This window comes from Dipodomys spectabilis, unplaced genomic scaffold (assembly GCF_019054845.1).
Source record: "Dipodomys spectabilis isolate Male_0828 unplaced genomic scaffold, ASM1905484v1 ptg000089l, whole genome shotgun sequence".
NCBI classification, from domain to species: domain Eukaryota; kingdom Metazoa; phylum Chordata; class Mammalia; order Rodentia; family Heteromyidae; genus Dipodomys; species Dipodomys spectabilis.
In genome coordinates this window covers 11,654,636-11,678,791 of record NW_024870766.1, presented here as the reverse complement: position 1 = coordinate 11,678,791, position 24,156 = coordinate 11,654,636, and the positions used below count along the sequence as shown (strand labels likewise).

Below are 24,156 nucleotides of genomic sequence, written 5' to 3'. Positions count from 1 at the left end.
TGAAAGCTTCCTTATAGTGTTAGAGTCATTTACCTGATGATATTAAAGCTTTCCTCAAGCTACATGTGAGACACTGCTTACAGTTACACAATGTCTCCAAGCCTCTCACAAAAAATGTGCAATACCACCTTTCTATTGTCTTCATAATAGGATTAGAGAAATGAGAACGGGTCTGGCCTCAGTTGTGTGTCTTGGAGACACAAGGGAAGGGCCATAGCAATGGAACGTTCAATACACCTCTCTTTGATTTGAAAAGTTATTTGGATGTTAGAAATTGTGGAGAGCCAGTCTAGAGCATTACTTTGAAAGTAACAGAATTGGGAATAATGACTTGAAGAGTAACAGAGTTGTTGATCAAAAGTAAATTAGAGGGAGTTTTGAGAGAAGAGTTGTTTTATGCTGGTCCTGGGAACTCAGGGCCTGGGTACTGCCCCTGAGCTATTTTGTTCAAGGCTAGTGCTCTACTACTTGAAACACAGCTCCACTTCTGGTTTTTTGATAGTTAATTGGAAATAAGAGTCTCAGGTAGTTTCGTGAGCAGGCTGGCTTTGAACTGCATTCCTCAGATCTTTGTACCTTGAATAACATTTTAAGTTGTATCAGGTTATTAAATAATCTAGCAGGAAAAGGTAGAGGAGGAATAGTTTTCCATGGAAAGAGCAGAGCATCAATAGAGTAGAAGGATATGTACAAGAGCCAGGGTGTATCTGGAAACAGGAAGCAGGGCTTGTGGTACTTTTGGGGGCACCTGGTCTTTGAGCAGTCTGAGAGCCTTTAGATCAAATTATGTCTATATTGTTCCTGAAATGTGCAGAGACACCACAGTGCAGTGTGTGAAGAAAAGGATGTGTTAGAGATGAGAAAAGCAGAAGAGCTATGAAATATCATCATTAAAAATGTAAAACGTAGATTTATCAGCCCTCTATAGTCTGGTGGTGTGTTTATATCGAGCTATCATTTGAAAATTTGCTCACAAATCTAAACTGATTCTCAAACACATATTACATTATTTTCAACTGGGACACACAGCTATTATGTCATAGAATAAGTAATGAATAGGTTTAATATAGATTTTTAATTGGCTTTTTCCTAAATTAGTTTGAAGGAGATACTGGGACAAAGGCTGAAGTATTTTTTACTAGAAGGACAAAAGCTGGAGAATGGAATCCAAACAAGAAACTAAGTGACATGTTAGAGAAGTAATGGACAAAGAAAAAGTAGCAAGACCATAGGATAGAGGATTTAGGGTACATTAATCAATATCTAAACATTTATGGAGTTTACTAGAAAATAAAGTATAATACTTGCAACTCAGGTTTTTGCAAATGGTGTGATCATTGATGATAATGATAAAGTCTTGTAGATTAATGTACAGAATAGGAGAAAAAAATAAGGAACAAAGAACTTAGAAGGACTCAGTAGCCAAAATAAGTATTGGTCATTTTTTTTTGTAGAGGTTCAATATGTCATGAAATTGTCAGGAAACGTGACAAGAAAAAATTCCTGGGAGCCAAGAAATAAAGTCATTAATGGATTAGGAACTAATCATAAACTATACAATATGGGTTAAAATATAATGATGTCCACTGCACTAGGCAATAATAGAATAATGTAAATAATGAAAGAGATGTACTTGGAAAATGAAGCAAATTAGCTCACTTATTGTCTCTTTAACCTTTGAAATGTTCAAATATGCATACAAGTCTAACTCCCACAGTGATGTTCTTTAAAGTTTTCTTTTTAATTTCCTTTAATGCAAGGTAAAATAAATGTGATCAGAGACAGATTGCTATGTGTGGGCAGGCACACACACACACACACATCCACATTAGCATCATAAATAAAATGATGAAGTCTTGTATGGGCTTGGGTAAATATATTTAACTTGGACCAGGTGGTAAGAATTAAGCAGGTGGCAGAGTTGCAGAGTGGCTTATCTCAGATCATTCTTAAAACACAAGAAAGGCAAAAGAGAGAGGAAGTTTGATTAAAATGGTAGGAAGGACAACTTGGGAAAAAGCCTTAGAATTAGCATGTTCAAACTTAATATTCTGCCACCTCCTTCCCCTGTTCTCTTGCTGTAGAAAAATATATCTTCTACCTGTAGCCTGCAGGTCACCTCACAAGGACTGTACTATTCTCTGAATCCCCATGGAGCTTTGTGTGCCCTGTACATGTGGACAAGAATTAATCATCTATCACACATGATGCACGTGTGATGATACATTTTACATGTAATTAAACCCAGTTGAAATATGAATTTTTGAAGAATGGAGGCCATGTTTTATGCTTACTTAAATTTTCTCAAGTAATCTGCAGTGACCTGTATAGATAAATGTTGAATAAAATGATTTTGAATGATTTCCTTTTTGCAGTACTGAATTTGAACTCAGGACCTCACCAATGATAGGTAGGTGCTCTACCACTTGAGCCACATCTCCAGTGTCTATCCCTATTGCGTTAGGTGTTTTGAGGGTAAAATTTTGTGTTTTGTCCTAGCTAGGCTGGCCCTGGACAGTGATTCTCCTATATCTTGTGTGATTAGGATTGAATGTATGAACCACCATGCCTACCTTATGGGTTGAGATGGGGGGCAGGTCTTCCTAACTTTTGGCCAGGTTGGCTATAAATTGCTAGCCTTCCAATATTTGTCTCCTGCATATCAAGGATTAGTGACCTCATGTTATCATCTATATAACTTAATTCCACTTAATTTCTTTCTGACTTTAAAAAGGTAAATAGGAAAAGTAAAGGCCATTTGAAAGGCATCTCATCCACGCATACCTTTGGTTTGGATAACAAGACACCACCACATGATATAGAACATTACCTTCATCCCTGTTACCATCAATGTCATCACATGTCAGCTCTCTCTCCCAGAATGCTCAGTCTCACTTTCAACTAAACTGCATATCTTCTCCTGTCTATTCACAACTTGCCACCCACTATGAGTCACATGCTTCTTATCATCTGGAGCCTTTGCAAAATGGAAGAACCCATACTACTTTAGCACCTCTGACACACATTGTCTATCCTCCCTTACCTGATGACTCCCAGGCAGCCAGGTAAGTGTCGCATTTAATTTGGCATCATCTTTCAGTGATGTTTCATGCATACTAAAAGAAGAAAATATGTACAGTATTTATTTAAGTCTTTTCCACAAAAGGTATATTTTAATGCTTACAGATATAATGAATAAATGACAGTATTATTTATGTTTATAAATCTATGAGTAAACCAGCACTATCTAATGCTCAGTCCTTAAATGGTCTCTTGATAGCATCCTACATATTATAGTTTATAGAATTATATATATATATATAATATCATACATATTATAGAGAATAGCAGGTTGGCATCATTATAGTAGCATGTTATACTAACTTATTCTAATGCCTCTTCGAAGTAACATTAAATGATAGTTCTTGCAGAGAGAAATAAAATGTTTTGATACTGCTCTAAGTAAATTTGTATTTCATTTTAGATTATTGAAAGTACTGAATTTGTTCCCATTCTGTGACATTTGTTTCCCTGCTTGTTAAATAAAGTGACTTGATAACAGTGATAGTATTATTCAGTGTCAGCACCTGGCCAGTCATAGATCATAGATGCTCACTTGCAAATCAGACTTTTCACTGTTATGCTCAAACACCTACAGGGTATCAGGTGGTCAGTAAATACTGGTAAGTTGAGAGAACTACTTTAAAAGTTGATGAAGAAAGACTGAAGTCTTGGCTCAAATCATAGAGGTGTCATATAGCAAGCATGAGACCCTGAGTTCAAACCCGATAACTGCAAAAGGAAGACTGTTAACCTTTAAAAATGCCAATTGAGATTTATATTTCTAAACCTGTGATTTGTGGAAGCACTTACAACTTAACCCATAAAGACTGAAACTTAATTCTTTCAGAAGCTTTACCGTGGCATCTTGGCAGGGTTTTTGACAATGTGGCTGGGCTGACAGTGGTAAGGTTTGTGACACTGAGGAAACAATCTTGAACAGGCAGGAGCACTATAAGCAAAGGAACAGAAATGGAACACATGTTTGTGAAAAGAAGGCATGCTTTTAGGCTTTTCATTAAAAATAGTTCCCTTCTTTGATTTTGTTATTTTACAGTTCAAAGTCCCTATGCAAAAAATCAATTAAGTATTTCTTTTGAAAGTTAAAATGAAAGTAATGTCTTTAAATCATTTCAATAACATTTCCATAAGAAAATATCAGTTTGGGGGTTTGGGGGTTTGGAAGTGTTAGAAAAACAAACAAGATGGAAAATAGCTTCTTAGATGTTAACAGGTGACAGATTACTTTGTCACTTCCAAACTCAGAATATAAACCTGTGATATGTTAATGATGTGAATGCCTGGGGAAAAATTGCTAGTTTAACGGAAGCTGTATTACCGCAATGCATTCTGTAGTATTTTTCTGGGCAAACCAGATTAAAGATTAAGAACTCATTAAAACAAAGGCATTTTTGTTTGTTTGTTTGTTGTTGGCTTGAACTCTGGACTTGGGTGCTGTCCCTCAGCTCTTCAGCTCAAGGCAAGTGCTGTAACACTTGAGCCACAGCACCACATCTGGTTTTCTGGTTACTTGGTAAATTAATTAGAGATAAGGGTCTCACGGAATTTCCGTGGCTTTGAACTGTGATCCTCAGATCTCAGCCTCCTGAGGAGTTAAGATTACAGGTGTGAGCTACCAGCGCCCAGCCTAAAACAAAGTTTTTGTAAGTTAACACAACACAAACTTCAGCTCATTGATTATTTATTTTTAATGCTTTTAAATATCTTTTGGAATTTTCTTAAATAATAAATCCTTTTTTGAGATGATTGATATTGCCATTACAAATGTTGTTCTAAGTTATATGTTACACTAATAAATTCAAATTCATTATTCTATTTAATATAAAAGCAGCAAGCAGTTGGGCACCAGTGGCTTACACCTATAACCCTAGCTACTCAGAAGACCAAGATCTGAGATCTCAAGCCAGTAGAAAGAGAAATTAAAGGTATTCATCTTTAATTAATGACCAATTAATCAATCAATCAATAAAGGCTAGAAGTGAGGAGAGATGGCTCAAGTAATAGAGCACAAGCCAGAAGTTAAAATCTAAGCAAGCTCAAGGCTGGAGTTCAAGTCCCAGTATACAAAAAACCAAAACAAAAATATTAGATGATAGATAGACAATAAATAAAAGTAGAAATTTATCAGCTTTCCTTCATATTTTTTTTCATACTAGCACTGTGGTTACATTTATTAATTCACTGTGGAATTTATACTCCATCTCTCAGGATAGGAGCTAATGTTAGTGTCTGCAGGAGAGTTGTGTTAATGTGTTCGCTTTTTTATGTTTTTCAAAAGTAAAATAAATCCTCTTTAACTGTAAGCTAAATTGTATTTGGTCTTGTTCCCCTTAAATATTCTCCCATCCTTTTTTCAAAAGCCATCGTCACTGGCATTTTCTTAGTTAAATACTGTCTGCCCGATTACTCTGAAAACCATAGAAAGATGTTTAAGTTGTATTCATTCTCTCACCACTCTCTGTGTAATTACCCATTCTCTAATGCTCCTGGGGGCAGGTGCTGTCTGTTAGCATCTGGGAAGGTGGCTCAGTGGTAGAGCGCTTACCTTGCATGCATCTTTGATTCTGATCACCTGTCACAATATCTGAGGAGATGATACTAGATATGAATTTAATCATCCTAATAGTTATTTTGAAATTATTTTATCTTACAGTCTTGGGGATTTTGGTCTAGATAGGATTACTGGCATGAGATACTAGGACTGAATAAAATTTCATTTCTTTATTTCTGCTTTCTACACAAGTAATCCTTAGCTTGAATCATTTGATTGACCACTTAAGGATAGACTATTTGCCTCCCAATCAGAAGCTCTTGTTTAACATGCTGAATCTACACCTAAAATGGTGTCTACAAAGCAATAAAAATAATAAAAGCATTTTCCTAAATCTTTTCTCTTTACTTCATCATCAATGAATTTTATGAGCTATGAGCCAGTTCATGCGGAAGCAGCAATCTTACTCTTTGAAGAGGCACCATGCAACAGCATAGAGACACATCACAAAAAGGACTCCAGTAATAGTTAATACTGCAGGAAGCCAGTTGTCTGGGCTCCAGTAGTATGAAATCTTCTTTAAGACAGAAGTGGTAATCTGAGAAAATACAATGAACATTCACAAAGCATTAATACAATTGTTTAGAAAATACAAAAAGAATATTACATACTGAGTTTTATGCATCTCATTATTTCTTCTCTTTAAATTATTGATTTAGTAAAATTGATATTTATTTGCAAAATTAAAAGTCATCATATAAAAATTACCAGGCATGATAAACTTATTCCTTGTTCTGCCAATAAAAACAGGCATCTTCTCTGGAAACAAATGTCTCTGTGCCTAATACTCCCTCTGCCAGCATCTTCCTTCCTGTCTTACCCCTGGTGAACACTTATGCTCTGTCCGATTTAGCTTCCAACTTCACTTTTGCCAGAAGCCTAATTTGGGGGTAGATATTACAATCTCTCTCTCTCACTCCTCATATTTCAACTGTAACACCTAGAACACTTTACCATATTTATTTCCTTCCATTGTGTGCTATGATCTTTCCTACTGGGAAATAAACTTTTATGGAACAGGACCATTTCCTGATCTTCTCTGTGGGTTTATGCAGGTCTTGGCATAAAGGTAACTATAATGTGTGATGGCTCACTGACAGTGACTTAGCAAGTTGTTTGTAGGCTAATTATTATAAGTGAATCGCATCATCATCTCCTCTTTTTGCCCTTGGTAACATAAGCACAACTAATGTTTTCCCAGAAAATTTCTCACTGCCACCCAAACTGTGACTACTAAGAAGCCAATAATACAAAGTTTAGGTATTTTAATCTAATTGTCCATAACTAAGGAACAGAACGTTCCCTGCAGATGGCAGCATAAGACTGGGGAACCTGAGCAAAAACTGTGTCCTTCAAGGTAACAAACAATGCTTGAGGCTAGTGTCAAAGAAATGAAAGAAAAAAGAAGGCAGGGGACTATGGAGCAAGAAAAACAAAACAAACCAAAACTTTGGAAATAAAGATCAATCAAACATAGCAATAGCAAAAATAGCATTACTTGCATAATTCAGGGATAATACTTGCATAATTGTTGGATTTTGCTAGTTACTGAAATTAAGTGTTGAATTAAGTGTCGTATGACTAAGCATTCTGCTTTGTAGTACAATAATATGGGCATGTCTGGGCAAAGAAAGATCAAGAAATCAGCTAGGCTCCAACAGTATCTGTTGAAATACTATACCTTTATTTTCCTAAATAAATAATCCTCTTCTATACTGTCAAATAATAAGTAGACCAAAAGGAGGGCAGTCAATTTGACTGTCATTTAGTCACATAACTCTAATTTTATGTCATTAAGAACTAGCTGGGGGTTTTGGCATGTACCTGTAGTAACAGCTTTTCTAGAGGCTAAGCCCAGGGGTTTTGAGTCCAGCCTGGGTTACAGAACAAGATGCCATCTCACCATGTAAAGTGATGATAGTAAGTAATTCTAATACTAATATCCAATACATGTGACACAACTAATATAAGGAAAGAGATGCAGTTTACATTCTTATATTTTCCTTTGTCCCTTCCTTCCTTCCTTCTTTCTTTACTTTCTCACTTCTTTCTTTCCAACAGATGCTCATTTATTCCAAGAATTACCCTATAAATGACACATAAAGCCTTTAAACCAAAAAGATGAGGCAAACATTTCCTATCAGCCAATGTGTGCCATAGTTAAATTCTATAGTAAGTTATTTAGATTCTAGTAATACTCATCTCAAAAGGAGCAATTCACCCAGTGAAGCTCTTTGTGTTGTGTAAAGCTTTCCATCCACAGTGGCAGAACTGTTACCTATCTAGAGGGTTGGGTATCTAATGACCATGTTCTTTCTGCTATTATCCACTCAAATGAAAATATTAAGATAGTTTAAAAAATCCAATCCATATCAAGGCGTCAAAACACCACTTTATAAAGCACCATAACTCTCCTGTGAAATTATTACTCAAGTTTTGCCCATGAGAAGCCAGCTTTCTAAAAATAATTGAAGGCACTTGAAAAATGTCTAGGGTTAGATGAAGAGAACAAGCTTCAGTTCTGCTTTACCTATTTCAAAAACAAGGGTAGAATTTTTTAGTATTTTTGTTATCTCTTGTTTTTCTTTTTATAATATACTTACAAGAATATATCCAAAGCTTTAATTAAAAATAATATCTATTCTGAATATTATTACTAAGTCTAAGGCAAGTGTCAGGAATTGAGTAATGACATAAAACATGAAATCTTTCTACAGGGATTAAATATAATATTTGTGGCGTATATTTACATAACATTTATTACAAGATTTTTTTTTCACATCTCTTGTTTCACTTGATCCTTACAACATCTTTTGAACAATACAAGCAACTATTCTAATCCCTCTAGTAACCCATGTGCACTGAGTAAATATTTAAATATGTATTACATGCAAGCTTGATTGTACTTTTTTAACTGATGGTTCAAGTCACTTTCAAATAAATGAATTTGGGAGTATGTCATATTTCTCCATGCTTTTGTAGCTTAATTAATGGTGATCTATGTTACGTTTTAAAATTACTTAGAGCTCTGAGAAGATATGATCATGAGAACAATTTGTATTTGATCTACCTTCATTTCTTAGAGTAGCAGCCTTTTTTTCTCTGCTCTACCCTCTACTCTGCTGGTCTCATTTCAGTTCTACACATATTGAAATTAGCTTTGTGCTGTCTGTTCAGCAAAGTCCTAGATTCCCAGCATTGATGCTAGATTTGTATCCATCACCCTGTCTTCTGGTTCTGCTTCAGCCCTGCTCTGTAGAGCTCCACACACTCTGTTTCTCACTAATCCATGTATTATCACATACATGGTCTTCATTTCTAGCATTTATTTATAAGTATCTTTGCTGTTTCTCATATTCTTCAAGCTGGAATTTGTTACATTTTCTGCCCTACAATTATTGACTCTATTAACAAAATGTCAAAATGAGATGTCATCTATTGGATATAAATCTCTACACTTGCTGGGGCTTATCCACTTTGTACTATGCAACACTTTTCTTCACTTTATTTCATTCTTTTTCCTTTGGTTATTGTTCTACTCCCTTACTGTACTGGTTAGGGAATTCCTTAAACTTTAAGCATTTCTCTGTTTTTTCAGCCTTCCTGTTTTTGTCACTTACTAAATCTGTGACATTAAAGAAATTATTTAATTTCAGGTGTCTCAGCATTTTTTTTGTGACAAGGACAAAACTAGTTGAACTTAAGAATTTGATGAAATCAAATGATGTATTTAATGTGAAAATTGTATGCACAGATAGATTTGCAAGCAAGACTAGGTAGGAAGTTGTATTCGAATATTATTTTTAGCTGAAAAAAGGTCCCAAAAATTATTTCAATTATTCTATCCTGAACTTTTTGGAAATCAGTTTAGATCATGTACATATTACTGTGCAAACTGTACCCTTTCTGAATTTGTTTCTAAATGTAGTTCAATTTTTTTGTTCAATTGTCTCCTTAAGTTTACATAAGGAGACAACAATAAAATACAACTGTATTTGGACAATTTAGCAATTGCTTCCAAGCAATGAGCAGAAGGAGTGATAAACAGAATGGCTGAGGACCGATAGAGCTTTGTATGTTATCAGATATTTATCTCAGCCACAGGTAAATCACCACCAAAACAAAGAACTTTCCCATCTGTCATTTTGTCATGCACTAAGATTCTGATAGCTATGTGCAGTTAAACTTGTCTGATTCACATCCTTCATTATTTAACCTGTTATATTTTACAGAAAAGACAATAGTAATAATGTTTCTTGTCATGAAATCTTTTGTCAGTGGGTATTAGATTCATGGCAGATGAAGTCTACATCTAGTAGATTAAAATTTACATTATTTCTACTGACTTTCAATAATTTCCTTTAAATCTCACAAAAAAACCTTTAAAAATATTGTCACTATGAAACATGTGCCTGAAATCCTTGTTACTCAGGAGGCTGAGGTTCAAAGCTAGCCCTGGCAGTCCATGAGATTCCTATCTCCAATTAATCACAGAAAAATCATAAAGTGGTGCTGTGGTTCAGGTGGTAGACCACTAATCTTGAACAAAAGGAACTCAAGTACAGTTCCCAGGCACAGAATTCAAACCTCAGGACTGGCAAAAAAAATAGAAAGTGAATATGAAATTTTGATTCAAGATTCAAGTTGGTACACTGTGTCTCAAATATTTTAACTATAGATTAGATTTTGTTGGTTTTGTTTTGTTTTGTTCTTTTGGTTTTTGCCAGTCCTGGAGATCCAACTCTTGGCTTGACCACTGTCCCTGAGTTTCTTTTGCTCAAGGCTAGCACTCTACCATTTGCACGTTAGCACTACTTCCAGGTGTGTGTGTGTTGTTTTTTTTTTTTTTTGAGTAGTTTATTGGAGATAAGTCTCACAGATTTAGATGCTTGGGTTGGCTTCAAAGAGCAATCCTCAGATCTCAGCTTCCTGAGTACCTAGGATTAGGTAAGAGCCAGATTTTTATGTTTAAAGTTATATTTAAGCTGTGTGTGGTGGCTCAAGCCTGCAATCCTATATACTTCAGTGGTTGGGATTACAGGAATGAAGTTTGAAGCCAATCTGAGCCCAAAATGTTCCCAACACTTCATCTCAACTAAGGGCTTAGTACAGTGGTTCAACCTGCTTCCATCACACTGGATGATACACAAAGATTGGGTTCCTTCATCCCAGAAACAGGAAGCAAGTAGGAGGATAGAAACTTAGGCTGGCTCAGGCATAAAGGAAACCCTACCTTGAAGTTAACAGGGAGTGTGGGGGAGAGGGTAATGGGAAACAAGCATGTTTCAAGTGCTGGAGGTCTACCTAGCAACTGCAGGGCCTCTGAGATTAATGCCCAATACTTCCCCAAACGGTATTTTTAGTAGTAAACCTCTACTAATTTAAGCAGAAACACTGGTTTGAGCTATTTGCTAAAAAAATTACTACAAAATAACTGATATTACAAATAAATTTAGGAAAATTTAAAATTGTAAAGAGGACTGCAAGCAAGATTTCAAGATCTGGTTACAGCAATCCCTGACATTGATATATTCTGCTGATGTGTTATGTAAATGCAATCTTAGATACAAATTTAATTAATATAAGCCAATAAAAGAGAATGACTACAAAAAATAAAAATAGCCTATGGGAAAGTATCTTAAAACATAAAGATAGGAGCTTAAAGTCATTAATTACCAATTGTCATTTTTCTACAAATACACACCATACAGCAAGAAGATATTACTTAAGGAAACAAAGAACATGATTTAAAATAAAATTAATTTATTTGCTCAATGATTTGATCATTTGATTATCTACATTATTAGTTTTAGAACTTTCCCCTTTATGTTTTCTACACATGTTAAATCCTCTGTTGGCTTCTAATTTACAAATATCTTTATGTAATAAATCAGCTTTACTAATTACAATTTCCAAAGAAATTCTATCTTAAAATGAAATAGTATTGAATTTGAAATCAATATATTTAAATAAATAACAAATTAAGTGATAAAAACTGAAGTGAAAAGAACACATCTTATGACTCTTAAGACATATATAACAAATAACAGCATATATGATGAAAAATATATTTATTTATTTATTTATTTATTTTTGGTCATGAGACTTGAACTCTGGGCTTGGGCGCTATCCCTCAGCCCTTCTACCACTTGAGCCATAGTGCCACTTCTGGTCTTATAGTGGTTTATTGGAGATAAGAGTCTCACAGACTTTCTTGTCCGGACAGGGTTTGAACTGCTATCCTCAGATCTCAGCCTCCTGAGTAGCTAGGATTACAGTGTGAGCCACTGGTGCCTGGCCAATATAGTTAATTTTTTAACTAAGAGCAAAACGTGATTTACTTATAGGAATGTTATTTCCAAAAACATTTAAGCTACCAGATATGAGCATAAGTAATGTTTTCTTTTTTGGTTAGGTATAACGCTACTTTTCTTAAAAATAAACTAGACTTTAATGGTTCACTTTAAGTAACAGAGTAGTCAACTGCATCAAGAAATTGTTTATTACCCCAGATGTAATTAGCTTATGAAATAAGTATATGTACATCAAATTAGTTTTCTTCAATGTTATCCAGACTATATCAAATAGTTCCTTCTATAATTCTTCTTATATATATGTTTTATCTGTTTCCTAATGGAAGTCTGATGATCACAAAGACTAAGAAATAAGTTAATTCTTGCTATTTATTTATACGATTGACTTTCTTGTTTCAGAATGGTCAAATATGCCACAATACATATGCAGTTACATAACATGTTACTTCTTAACACAGTTGAAAGAGAAATGTTTTTAGAGTCACCAAGAGACTTTAATCTTAACTATACCTGAAGAAAGAAGAGTGATCCTAGCCACTTTGTACCCATGTCTACATTTTAAGAAAAATAATTACATAGTCTTATTGATAGAAGTTAACAGAAGAAGGATGATAAAAGAGATTTAACAAAAGACTCCCAGAATACCCATAGATCCACAGCAGCTTTGATTGCTGTTTCTTATGGGATAATACATACACACACACAATGTTGCCATACACATCTGTCCTTCATGCTGTTAGATCAAATAGAATGGACAAGCTTCCCTTTAATGTGCTTCCTCGCAGCCTCTCCTATTTCTGGCCAACCATAAATGTATTACGTTCATCACCGGCAACCCATTACCTCAATCTTTCTTACTGATTTATGCTTAGGAATAATTTGAGGTAATGGTGGCAGGTATGTTACAATTCTGCACTGCATTTAAAATGTTTACTATATTTTCTTTTATTCATCTTGTGAAAGTAACGTAAGTCATTTCTAGCTCTCAGAAAAATGTATTTTTTTTCCTAAAGGAGTGAATGAATGATGTTTTAAGAAATACAGAAATAGTAGAATGACAAAGCACACATATTCTCTGGAAACAGACATCTAGACATCTAAGCTGGAAGACTGGCTGTCAGTTGAGTTGAGCAAACCAGTTTCCATATGCAACAATACTGCTGGATTAGCAGAATTGCCTTGAGGAATCACAGTATCATATGTGAGTTTATTTCATGGTGTAGGACGAAACACTTGGTACTCATTATTAATACTTCTTCTATTTTGCTGTTTCAGTCTTCATATTAGAAAGACTAGGAACTTGACTAGAGGTCAAGTAAACAGAAATAGCACAAGGAACTCCCTTTCCAGGTGGACAAGGCAGAGTAGCTGTTAAGATACAGATAACAGAAGTAATACATTTCTCTGATCTCTGCTGAAGTTTTACAAAAAGTAGAGAGTAGACTCAGGTTAGCAGAAAGTGTGAGTTATACTTTGACTTTCTCTAAAAGTCATATACTTCTACCAGTACTTGACCCTTCACAATGGCCATGATACCATATTGTTCCTTGAATTGAGAGTTAAAAATTTTATGGTATTTATTTATTTATTTTGGTGGCTTAGTTTTTGCTTATTGATATACATAAGTATTTGCTATTCTTACTCATTTTTTTTGTCAGTCATGGGATTTGAACTCTGTGCCTGGGCACTGTCCCTCAGCTCTTCAGCCCAAGGCTAGTGCTCTACTACTTGAGCCACAGTGCCACTTCTGGCTTTCTGATGGCTTATTGGAGGTAAGAGTAACATAGACTTTCCTGCCCTGGGTGGCTTTGAACCACTATCCTCAGATCTCAGCCTCCTGAGTAGCTAGGATTACAGGCATGAACCACCAACTCCTGGCTTACTCTTATTCATTTTAAGTTCTTTTTTCTACCTTCTTAGTTCTACCAAACAATAAAATGGACAGGTACACAAGTAGGCTGATAGAACTACTCCAGGAAGACAAAAATCAAAAGAAATTTAGTATATGGTATTTATATATAACGATTTCTACTATGACCAACCTATTTTGATCTTCCAAAGATTTAACAATCAGACTTCAACAGTTGGATGGAGAGTTAACCATAGCTTCTCATTATTTGTAGTGAACCAGCCTTATTGAGCTCCACTGTTCCAAATTATTGACTGATGACAAAGTGCTTAGCATCTTTGATTGCAAATTGTTTTATGGCACATCTGATAATACGGATTGGTTTGGATAAGTCAAAAGCAGCCTTGGAAAACTATTGTTCCTAGAAGATGGGCATAGCTCTGAAACCATGTATAAGGTTATAAAGATTTAAACGTTCAATGTTGCTAAGCAGTCCCCAAGTCCTATGAATCTGTCTTTAAAGTTCAGATTAAGTGAGAGACACTGAAAATAAATTACAGTTTTGTCACTCTCTGAACCTTATGCTTTTTTTCTCAGTTCTTTACTACTGGAGTAAGTCTCCTTTTGTTATACTGATATGCATTTGTCAAACATGAATGTTATCAAGAGGAACTGATGAAATAGATTGGAATGATTTATAGACTTTCACCTCTTTATTCTTTCTGTTGAAATCAGAGTGAAGAGTTATAAATTAGGATGATTTAAAGATTCTACCATCCTCCTTATAGTCCAAGTGGACATTAGTTCTGGAATTTTTATTGTAGGCTCAATTTGCTGTACACAGATACTTTCAGGAATTTTGATTCATAATTCCTTGGGGGTTATATTTGCAGGAAATGGTGTCTAGCCAGTTACCTCACTGTCTCTTTAGACAATCTGGATTTAAATTGGAAGAATTTAATTCAGTTCATAAAATAGTTCCTTTTTTTCTTCTCTGCATACCCTGAGAGGAACCTCTGAATGAGCAGCAACAGGTTTGAAGACATAAGTTTAAAGACATAAGTTTAAAGACATAAGAGACAATTTACAATGAATCAGATCTATTCATTAATTGGTGAGCAATTTGAGACTCATTTCTTATTAACTTTGTAACTAAGTTGTCATAATTAAGATAAGTATTTCTTCCTATTTTCTTTCCTAAACTTCAGGTATAATTTCCCTATTCTAACCTATCAACACAAAGTGTCCATTTGATACAGTTTTCTCTACAGCTGTGCATGAGTAGCTTATCTTGCTTTGTTTGCTTTATGCAAATGGAATATATTTTGCTCAGGGAAACATACTTTTAACAAATTCAGATGCAGTATGAAACTCTTATTTTTAGTGAAGCAAGATTTAATAATTTGGGATTTACAAGGCTCTGAAAGGGAATATAAAATTGGAAAAATATATGGAATATTGCTCTACAGAGAAGGGCCACATTCTGTACCAGTTCATGAACCCCCATCACTCCCAATTAATAAATATCACATACCTTTCATACAACGTATGACATTGCTCCTTTGACTTATCAAGTATCGTACTTGGCATTGTAAAATATGCAGAGATCTTTATGGAATGCCTTCAGTCAATTACCATTAATGGAATACCTATATATTTTTCAACATTTTGTTGAAATTTTACACTTAGAGTGAATTTCATGTTGAAGATGTTTCCTATAATATTTATAATATAATTTAATTCATTTTAAATTACTTTGAACTTTTATCTTCAGACCATTATTTTTGTAAAGCTCACAGACACACATCATTAACAATCTGGCGCTGAGAGGTTCTATTTCTGTAATGGATTTTTAGAGTTATATTTTAAAAGCAGATAAAATTCTTGCGGTATACTTTAACCACTTTAAATGTTTTTTAAGTTTTCATATCCAATTCAACATTCTAAATAGAAAGATCTGTCTTGTAATAATAATAATAAAAGATATGGCCTGTAAGTATAATGACTAAATTGTAAGAGAGATATTCTTAATATTCTTTCCCATAATATGTTATACATCTATAAATTCTATTGCTCATATATATTACAGAAGTATAAAATCATTTCTGTGTGAAGGTCTTATTTTATGGCGTAACTTCTCTGGATTATTAAAATAAGCTCATTAGCTGCTTTCCTTTAAACTTCCTTCTTTTTCCACCAATATCTCCTTCATGTTTATTTCTATTTAAAAACCATCAGCACATAGAAATATCTGATCTGATCTGGTCATTTTTATTTTTCAGTTTAGTGTTTAGTTCCTCCCTGATTGGAAAGTATAATCTATATGTCTTTGATTGCTGTATGGAAACCTTCAAATTTTTGCCACTTTTCTGATCTTATTTAAGCCATTTATTCTCAGATATTCTATTAGTTATAGATGGACAATTTTATCTAATCTATTCAAGGTTGAATGCCAAAGCTTGACTGTGAAGTACAGAGATAAACATATGTGTATATATATGTATATATATGTATATATATATAAAATATATAATATATCCTTCACCAGATAATTTTATAACACAATGAAATTAAGTGATGTTTAATTAAGGTTTACATATATTGTTGTTTCAAGTGGAGCATGAAGAACCTACCTGTAATCTCAGCTACGTGGGATGTGGAGGAAATAGGATAGTGTAGTTAAAGTTTAGAGTATTATTTCAAAAACAAAGCACTAATATAATATCTGGGAGTGTGGCTCAATTGACAGGACATTTGTCTACTAGGTACAAAGGCGTGGGCTTAACCTTCAGTACAGAAAAAGGAAGGAAGGAAGGAAGGAAGGAAGGAAGGAAGGAAGGAAGGAAGGAAGGAAGGAAGGAAGGAAGGAAGGAAGGAAAGAAGGAAGTCAGGCACCCAAGGGGAGAAGGTGGGAGGGAGTAGAAGGAAAGGAAAGAGAAGGGAAAGGAATAAAGAGAAGGAAAAGGAAAGAGGTATAAAGAGAATAAAAAACTTTAAAAACTATCTTAAAGCATAGGTCTGTTTGTGTGAAACATATAGGTATGTGTGTTTGTCTACTTGCTAACTCTTAAGCAATTGGAAGTTAACCTATTGAGGAATTATTTCTTCTCCTTGCACAATGGCTAAATTACAGAATTTGTAAAATTGCTTCTAATTCAGTAATAATTTGTGCAAAGAAAGGCACATATGTCTCTCTGCAGAGATGTGGATATTATACAAGTAAACATACCAACATTAAAGCTGATACAGCTTATAGCAAATATCATTTATTTCTTGGATATAAATTCATAAGTAACAGGTTGGCAATCATTTCCAGACAGCATTAAGTGGTCTGTCTCTTTTAACAGATTCAAGTACTTTGATAAAGGAAGTATATGTATTACACCACCACTTGGCTCAACTACAATTCTGAAAATCCTTCCACATCACACTGCAACACTTGTTTTATGCTATTATGTTTTATTACAATGCTTCCTGCTTTGCTAGAGTTTTCTTTATTAATCAGGAATGTGGATGGTTGAAATCCATGTGTTAAAGTAAGTAAAGATATTTTTTCCCCGTAACAGTACAGGTTAAGATAATTTCTCACAATGGACTATGATTCAGCAGAGAAAGTTGACTCAGGATAGGGAAGCAAGGTTTATGTTTTGCCAGAAATAGAAAAAAAATGTACATTTTTTAGAGTTATAGCATCTTTCAGTATCACCAATAATGTAACTAACTCTTAGGCAAATTTTATTTGATTTAAATAAAATTATTTTAGTATATACTTGTGAAATATGAAACAAAGCTTCATAATTGCATACCCTAGGATAAGGAAAGGGACTAAGAACTACTTTAATTATCATCAAATTATTCATTCTTAACATAGTAAATTATAGAGTAAAGCTACATAAAATCTATAATCAAAACTTCTGAAGTGGATGACAAAGATTTAAGACTACCTTCAAAGTACTTTAAGAGTACTTTGTTTAAGGATATTTGGTGACTAGATTACTGTATTAAAAACTAACAGCTTAATAAAGCACATAAACAATCTGAGATATCACTTTATTTATTTGAAGCTATTTTTTGTGTTGCCTAATTCATTGAAAATACTATAAAAATCATATAATTACTTGATAGATACTTATTGTTCAATCACAGTAATTGTCAATTCACACCATTGTATTTAATCCTTACCCTTTCCCACTTCAAGTAATTCTCAAGCAAAAGATTTTTATTGTTGTTTTTGTTGTTGCTGTTGCCAGTCCTTGGGCTGAACTCAGGGCCTAAACATTGTCCCTGAGCCTCTTTGTGCTCAAGTCTACCACCCTACCTCTTGAGCCAGTGTTACTTCCACCTTTTCCTGTCTAGTTTTTTGTTTTTGTTTTTGCTTTTTAAAGTCTCATGGACTTTCCTACCTAGGATGGCTTCAAACCATGATCCTCAGATCTCATCCTCCTGAGAAGCTAGGATTACAGGTGTGAGCCACCACCATCTGGCTGAGATAAGAAGATCTTTAAATATTCAAATGTATGATTCTCACAATGTTTTATTGCTTGGCTTAATTCTAACAAGTTTTATGGCTTGTTTTTCTTCTTTAAAGACCTGTCTCTGTTCTAAAGTTATTCAGATAGTCTCTTAATTTTTTCCTTAAGTGTATCTATTTAAAAAATTGTCATTAAAATCTAATTCATCTGAACTCAAGAAAGGTAGAGGAATATTCCTACCTCAACTATATGCATTACCAAATATTCACTTTTAATTCTTTGAATCTATCATTCTATTGTCATTGCTCAATAGTAATATTTTGACATGTTGTATATAAAGGAAGTCTCAACTGATGTCAATGGGTTGAAATCTACAAAGTATTATCTGATCTGATTATATAAAAAAATCAGAATAGGTGACTAGAAAGTTCCCCATATCTGTATAAATTAAATAAATGGGAAATATTTTGAAATAAATGATGGAAACACTATATAACAATACTGTGACATAGTCAAAATGAAATCTAAGCCTGTATATTTTTCTTCAAAGTAGAAGCCTGGGCTGGTAGTTATTTTCTTTCAGTAACTTACACACTTCCACAGTTTTTGGCTTTCATCAGTTCCATGATAGTCAGCCATTATGACAACAATCTTTTGAAATAAATTTTTTATGCTGACTATAATATCTATCATGAACTTTATTTTTCTCTTTCACTGAAGTATATTAGTTTCACTGCTTTCTCAATATACCCCTGTATATATTTTTCTTTTTTTTATTGTGAAAATACTGTACAGAGGAGTAACAATTAAATGGGCAAGACAATGAGTACATTATCCCCTGTATATATTTTTCTTAGAGTAACACTATGCCTTGTTCCCTGACACAATTTTTTCTTTTTACAGTTTAAAAACCTATATTTTACATTCAATATTTTAAAACTACATTGTTATCTTCATTATCATGGAGAACTCGGGGCTTCTCAGATCAAATTTACTCTATTTCCCTCTTATATTAAGTAACATTGTACTGCCATTTGATGTGTTAGGTGTCTACTTGTAATCTTAATCCAAGATAAACAATAGTAGTAAGTAGGGTTATGTAAGAGATGATTAGGTCTTTAGTGTGAGGCTCTTATAAATGGAATTAGCAGAAACAAAATTCAAATGTTCATGATATTCAACAAAAATGAACACACAAATTACCAGCTTCTCTGGGACACAGCAAAGGCAGTACTCAGAGGCAAGTTTATAGCTCTGATTTCCTACATCAACAAATTGGAGAGATCTGAAACTAACAATTTAATGACACATCTGAGCTTCCTTGAAAAAGAGCAGCAAGATACACCCCAATCCAGTAGATGGAAACAAATAATTAAAATTAAATCAGAATTAAATGAATTACAATCCAAAAAACTATAGAAAGAATCAACAAAACAGAGTTGGTTCTTCGAAAAAATTAACAAAATTGACAGACCCTTAGCAAATCTTATCAGAAAAAGAAGAGAGCAGAACCAAATAAACTCAGGGATGAGAATGGAAATATCACCACAGAAACAACCAAGATTCAGAACATTATAAGGGAATATTTCTCAAAACTTTATGCTAATAAGTTTGAGAACTTGGCAGAAATGGACCTTTTCCTAGCAAATATCGACATGTCGAAACTAAACCAAGATGAGTTAAACCATCTTAACAGGCCCATATCAAGCACTGAAATAGAAACAGCAATTAGAGACCTCCCATCTTAGAAAAGTCCAGGACCAGATGGCTTTACATCAGAATTCTACAAGGCCTTCAAAGCAGAACTCAAACCAATACTTCTCCAACTCTTTAATGAAATTGAAAGAGAAAGTTCACTACTGAACTCATTCTACGAAGCCATCATAACCCTCATCCCAAAACCAGGCAGGGACTCACTAAAGAAAGAGAACTATAGACCCATTTCTTTGATGAACATTGATGCAAAACTTCTCAACAAAATTTTGGCCAATCGACTTCAACAATTCATCCAAAAAAATCATACACCACGATCAAAGAGGACTCATTTTAGGGATAAAAAGCTGGAATCTAGGGAACATTCCTCAATACAATAAAGGCTGTAGATGACAAATCTACATCCAACATTATACGTAATGGCGAAAAATTAAAGTCATTTCCTCTTAACTCAGGAACGAGACAAGGATTCCACTCTCTCCACTTCTCTTCAATCTAGTATTAGAATGCCTAGCTACAGCAATAAGACAAGATGCAAACATAAAGGGGATCCAAATAGGGAAAGAAGTAAAACTCTCCCTCTTTGCAGATGACATAATCTTGTATTTAAAGAATCCCATGAACTCCACTCCCAAATTACTCAAGCTGATTCAAAACTTTGGCAAAGTAGCAGGGTATAAAACTAACCCTAAAAAAAATGGCTTTTCTGTTCGTCAACAATGAGAAAAGCGTGGCTGAAATTAGAATAGCAACTTCTTTAGTAATAGCCCAACAAAAAGTAACATACCTAGGAATTAACTTAACCAAAGAAGTGAAGGACCTCTAAGATGAAAACTTTAAAATCTTGAAAAAGGAAATCAAAACAGAACTTAGAAAGTGGCAAAACCTCCCATGCTCCTGGATTGGAAGGATCAACATCATTAAAATGACAATACTTCCAAAGGCTATCTACAAATTTAATGTGATACCTATCAATATTCCAACCTCATTCTGCAAGGAAATAGAAGCAGCAATCCAAAAATTCATATGGACCAATAAAAGACCCCGAATAGCAAAAACGATCCTTAACAGAAAGAACAGAGCTGGAGGAATATCAATACCAAATTTCAAACTCTACTACAAAGCTGTACTAATCAAAACAGCTTGGTACTGGCAAAAGTACATACCTCAGGACCAAGGGAATAGAATTGAAAACCCAGAAATAAACCTATAGACCTATAGCCATCTAATCTTTGACAAGGGAGTTAAAAAAATAGAATGAAAAAAAGACAAACTCTTCAGTAAATGGTGCTGGAAAAATTGGTTAACTACTTGTAGAGAACTAAAACTAGACCCTTATATATCACCCTGCACCAGAAACTACTCCAAATGGATGAAAGATCTCAGAGTCAAAGCAGACACAAGATGGAATATAGAGACCCAGAAACACAAAAAATCAAAGAAAGGTTGGACAAATGGGATCACATGAAATTGCAGAGCTTCTGCATGGCAAAGGACATAGCTAGCAAGATCAAAAGAAAGCCCATGGATTGGGAGAAGATCTTTACTAGCCATACAATGGACAAGGATCTCATATCTAAAACATACTTGGAACTCAAAAAATTAAATCCCCCAACAACAAATCCTCAAAAAACAACTGCCTAATAAATAAGTGGGCTAAACACTTAAAGAGAAACTTCTGTGAACAGGAAAGAAGGATGGCCAATAGATACATAAAGAAATGCTCAAACTCTCTAGCTGTAAAAGAAATGCAAATCAAAACAACATTGAGATTCTACCTCACCCCAGTTAGAATGACAATAATCAAGAATTCTAATAACAACAGATGCTGGAGGGGATGGGGACAGAAGGGAACCTTACTGCATTATTGGTGGGAGTGTAAACTTATTCAACCACTTTGGAAAGTAGTATGGAGGTTCCACAAAAGACTCCACATAGAGCTTCCCTATGACCCAGCAATCCCACTTTTGGGCATTTACCCAATTGATCACAAACAAGACCATACTAAAGCTACCAGCACAACTATGTTTATTGCAGCATTTTTTACCATAGCTAAGATATGGAATCAACCCAGATGCCCCTCAGTAGATGAATGGATCAAGAAAATGTGGCATATATATATATATATATATATATATATATACACACACACAATGGAATTCTATGCCTCCATCAGAAAGAATGATATTGCCCCATTTGTTAGGAAATGGAAAAACTTGGAAAAAATTATATTAAGTGAAGTAAGCCAGGCCCAAGAAACACAGGTCCCATGGTTTCCCTTATTTGCAGTAACTAGTATATGTCTGAGACAAGCAGAAACGGTCAGATAAGTTGATGTTAGATGAAATGAACCCCAAGATAAGTATTCAAATGTTTTTCTTTCATGTGTTTGTTTCTAACATATTTATAAGATAATTTCTTTCTTGCTTTGTATGTCCCTCCCCAACATTATAACCCCTGCTTTCACTGTATTTGATGTTGTTATAATTTGTGGAGGGGAAGGGAAAAAACAAATCATTTAAGTAGGGATACAGGTGTACCCATTGCAACAATGAGATGTACAAGTCGTTATGTCAAAAAACAAACTTTACAACTTTGTGGGGGTAGAAGGGGGAGATGGGAAGGGTTAGGAAGGGGAAACAAAGGAGGAGGCAACAATGCTTGATAAGAAATGTACTCATTATCTTGCCCATGTAATTGTAACCCCTCTATACGGTATTTTCACAATAAAAAATGGAATTAGTGTCTTCCAAAAAGAGAACTGAAAGCCAGGTGCTGGTGGCCCACTCCTCTCATTCTAGCTACTGAGGAAGCTGAGATCTGAGAGTCTTGGTTTCCATTCAGCCTGAAACACAAATCTCAGAGATTCCTATCTCTAAGTAACAAGCAAAAAGCTATAACAAGAGATGTGTTTATGGTTTAGAGAGCCATTTGTGAGTTAAAAAATAAGGAAGAAGCAAAAGCCCTTGAGTTCAAATCCTATTACCAGTATACACACATAAATACACACACACACACACACACACACACACACACACACACACACACACACACAGAGTAAGAGACAAGAGAGACAGAGACAGGAGACATAGAGAGAGAGACAGAGAGAGAGAGCAATAGAGACAGAGATAGAGGCAGAAACTGAAACAATGTCTAACCCTCTTTTTAAGATGTGAGGAGAATGTGGTGATGAGAAGTGTCTGAAGGCATGGCAACAGGAACCTACCATCTCTACTCTTTCATTAATCATGGACTCCACAGCTTCTAGAAATGCAGTTATTAATGCATGTTGATTCTAGCCACTCCATCTATAGTACTTTTTTTTTAATTGTTAACTCATTTTTTGGTACTTTTTTTAAATTAATGAATCCTGTTTAATCATAGTATGCAATTTTTTTCTTTTTGTTGTAAGTTTTTTATTGTGAAAATACTGTACAGAGAGGTTACAGTTACATGAGCAAGGTAATGAGTACATTTCTTATCATGCATAGTTGTCTCCTTTGTTTTTCTCTACCATCCCTTCCTTCCCACTTCCACAACTACACTACACTCCCCCACACCCACCTCCCCACCCCCCACCCTGCCTAAATTGTAAAGTTCTTTGTTCAACAGTGTCTTGTACATCTCATTGTTACAATGGATCAACCTGTATCCCTATTTAAACATTTTGTTTTTCCCCTTCCTCTCCCCAAATTAGACCAACATCAAATACAGTGAAAACAGGGGTTATACAGTGGGAGAGGAACATACACACCAACAAAAAAAATCAAATGGTACCTTATAAATATGTTAGAAACAATAGCAAGAAAGAAAAACAATTTGTGTCCCTATCTTGGGATTCATTTCACTTAACATCATCTTACTTGGTCATCTTTTCATAGCTTTTGACCTTTTCTGCTTATCCCATACATATGCTAGTTATTGCAAATAAGGGAAACCATAAGACCTATGTTTCTTTGGGCCTGGCAGACTTCACTTAAAATAATTTTTCCAAGTCTTTCCATTTCCTAACAAATGGGGCAATGTCATTCTTTCGATGGAGGCATAGAATTCCATTGTGTGTGTGTGTGTGTGTGTGTGTGTGTGTGTGTGTGTGTGTGTATGTCACATTTTCCTGATCCTTCATCTACTGAAGAGCATCTGGGTTGGTTCCATATCTTAGCTATGGTAAATAAT

At 34.6% G+C, this 24,156-nt stretch overlaps 1 protein-coding gene across 1 annotated transcript in view; it reads right to left on the bottom strand.

Moving 5' to 3' along the window:
• Positions 1-667: 667 nt before the first annotated feature.
• Positions 668-24,156, bottom strand: part of LOC122111800 (protocadherin Fat 4-like) — a 96,187-nt gene continuing 72,698 nt past the window's right edge. Inside the window, exons 19-21 of the mRNA XM_042684526.1 lie at positions 6,040-6,170; positions 3,044-3,116; positions 668-772 (exon numbers count right to left, since the gene is read on the bottom strand). Of these exons, the coding sequence (XP_042540460.1) occupies positions 668-772; positions 3,044-3,116; positions 6,040-6,170 (309 nt within the window). The remainder of the gene's footprint in view (positions 773-3,043; positions 3,117-6,039; positions 6,171-24,156) is intronic.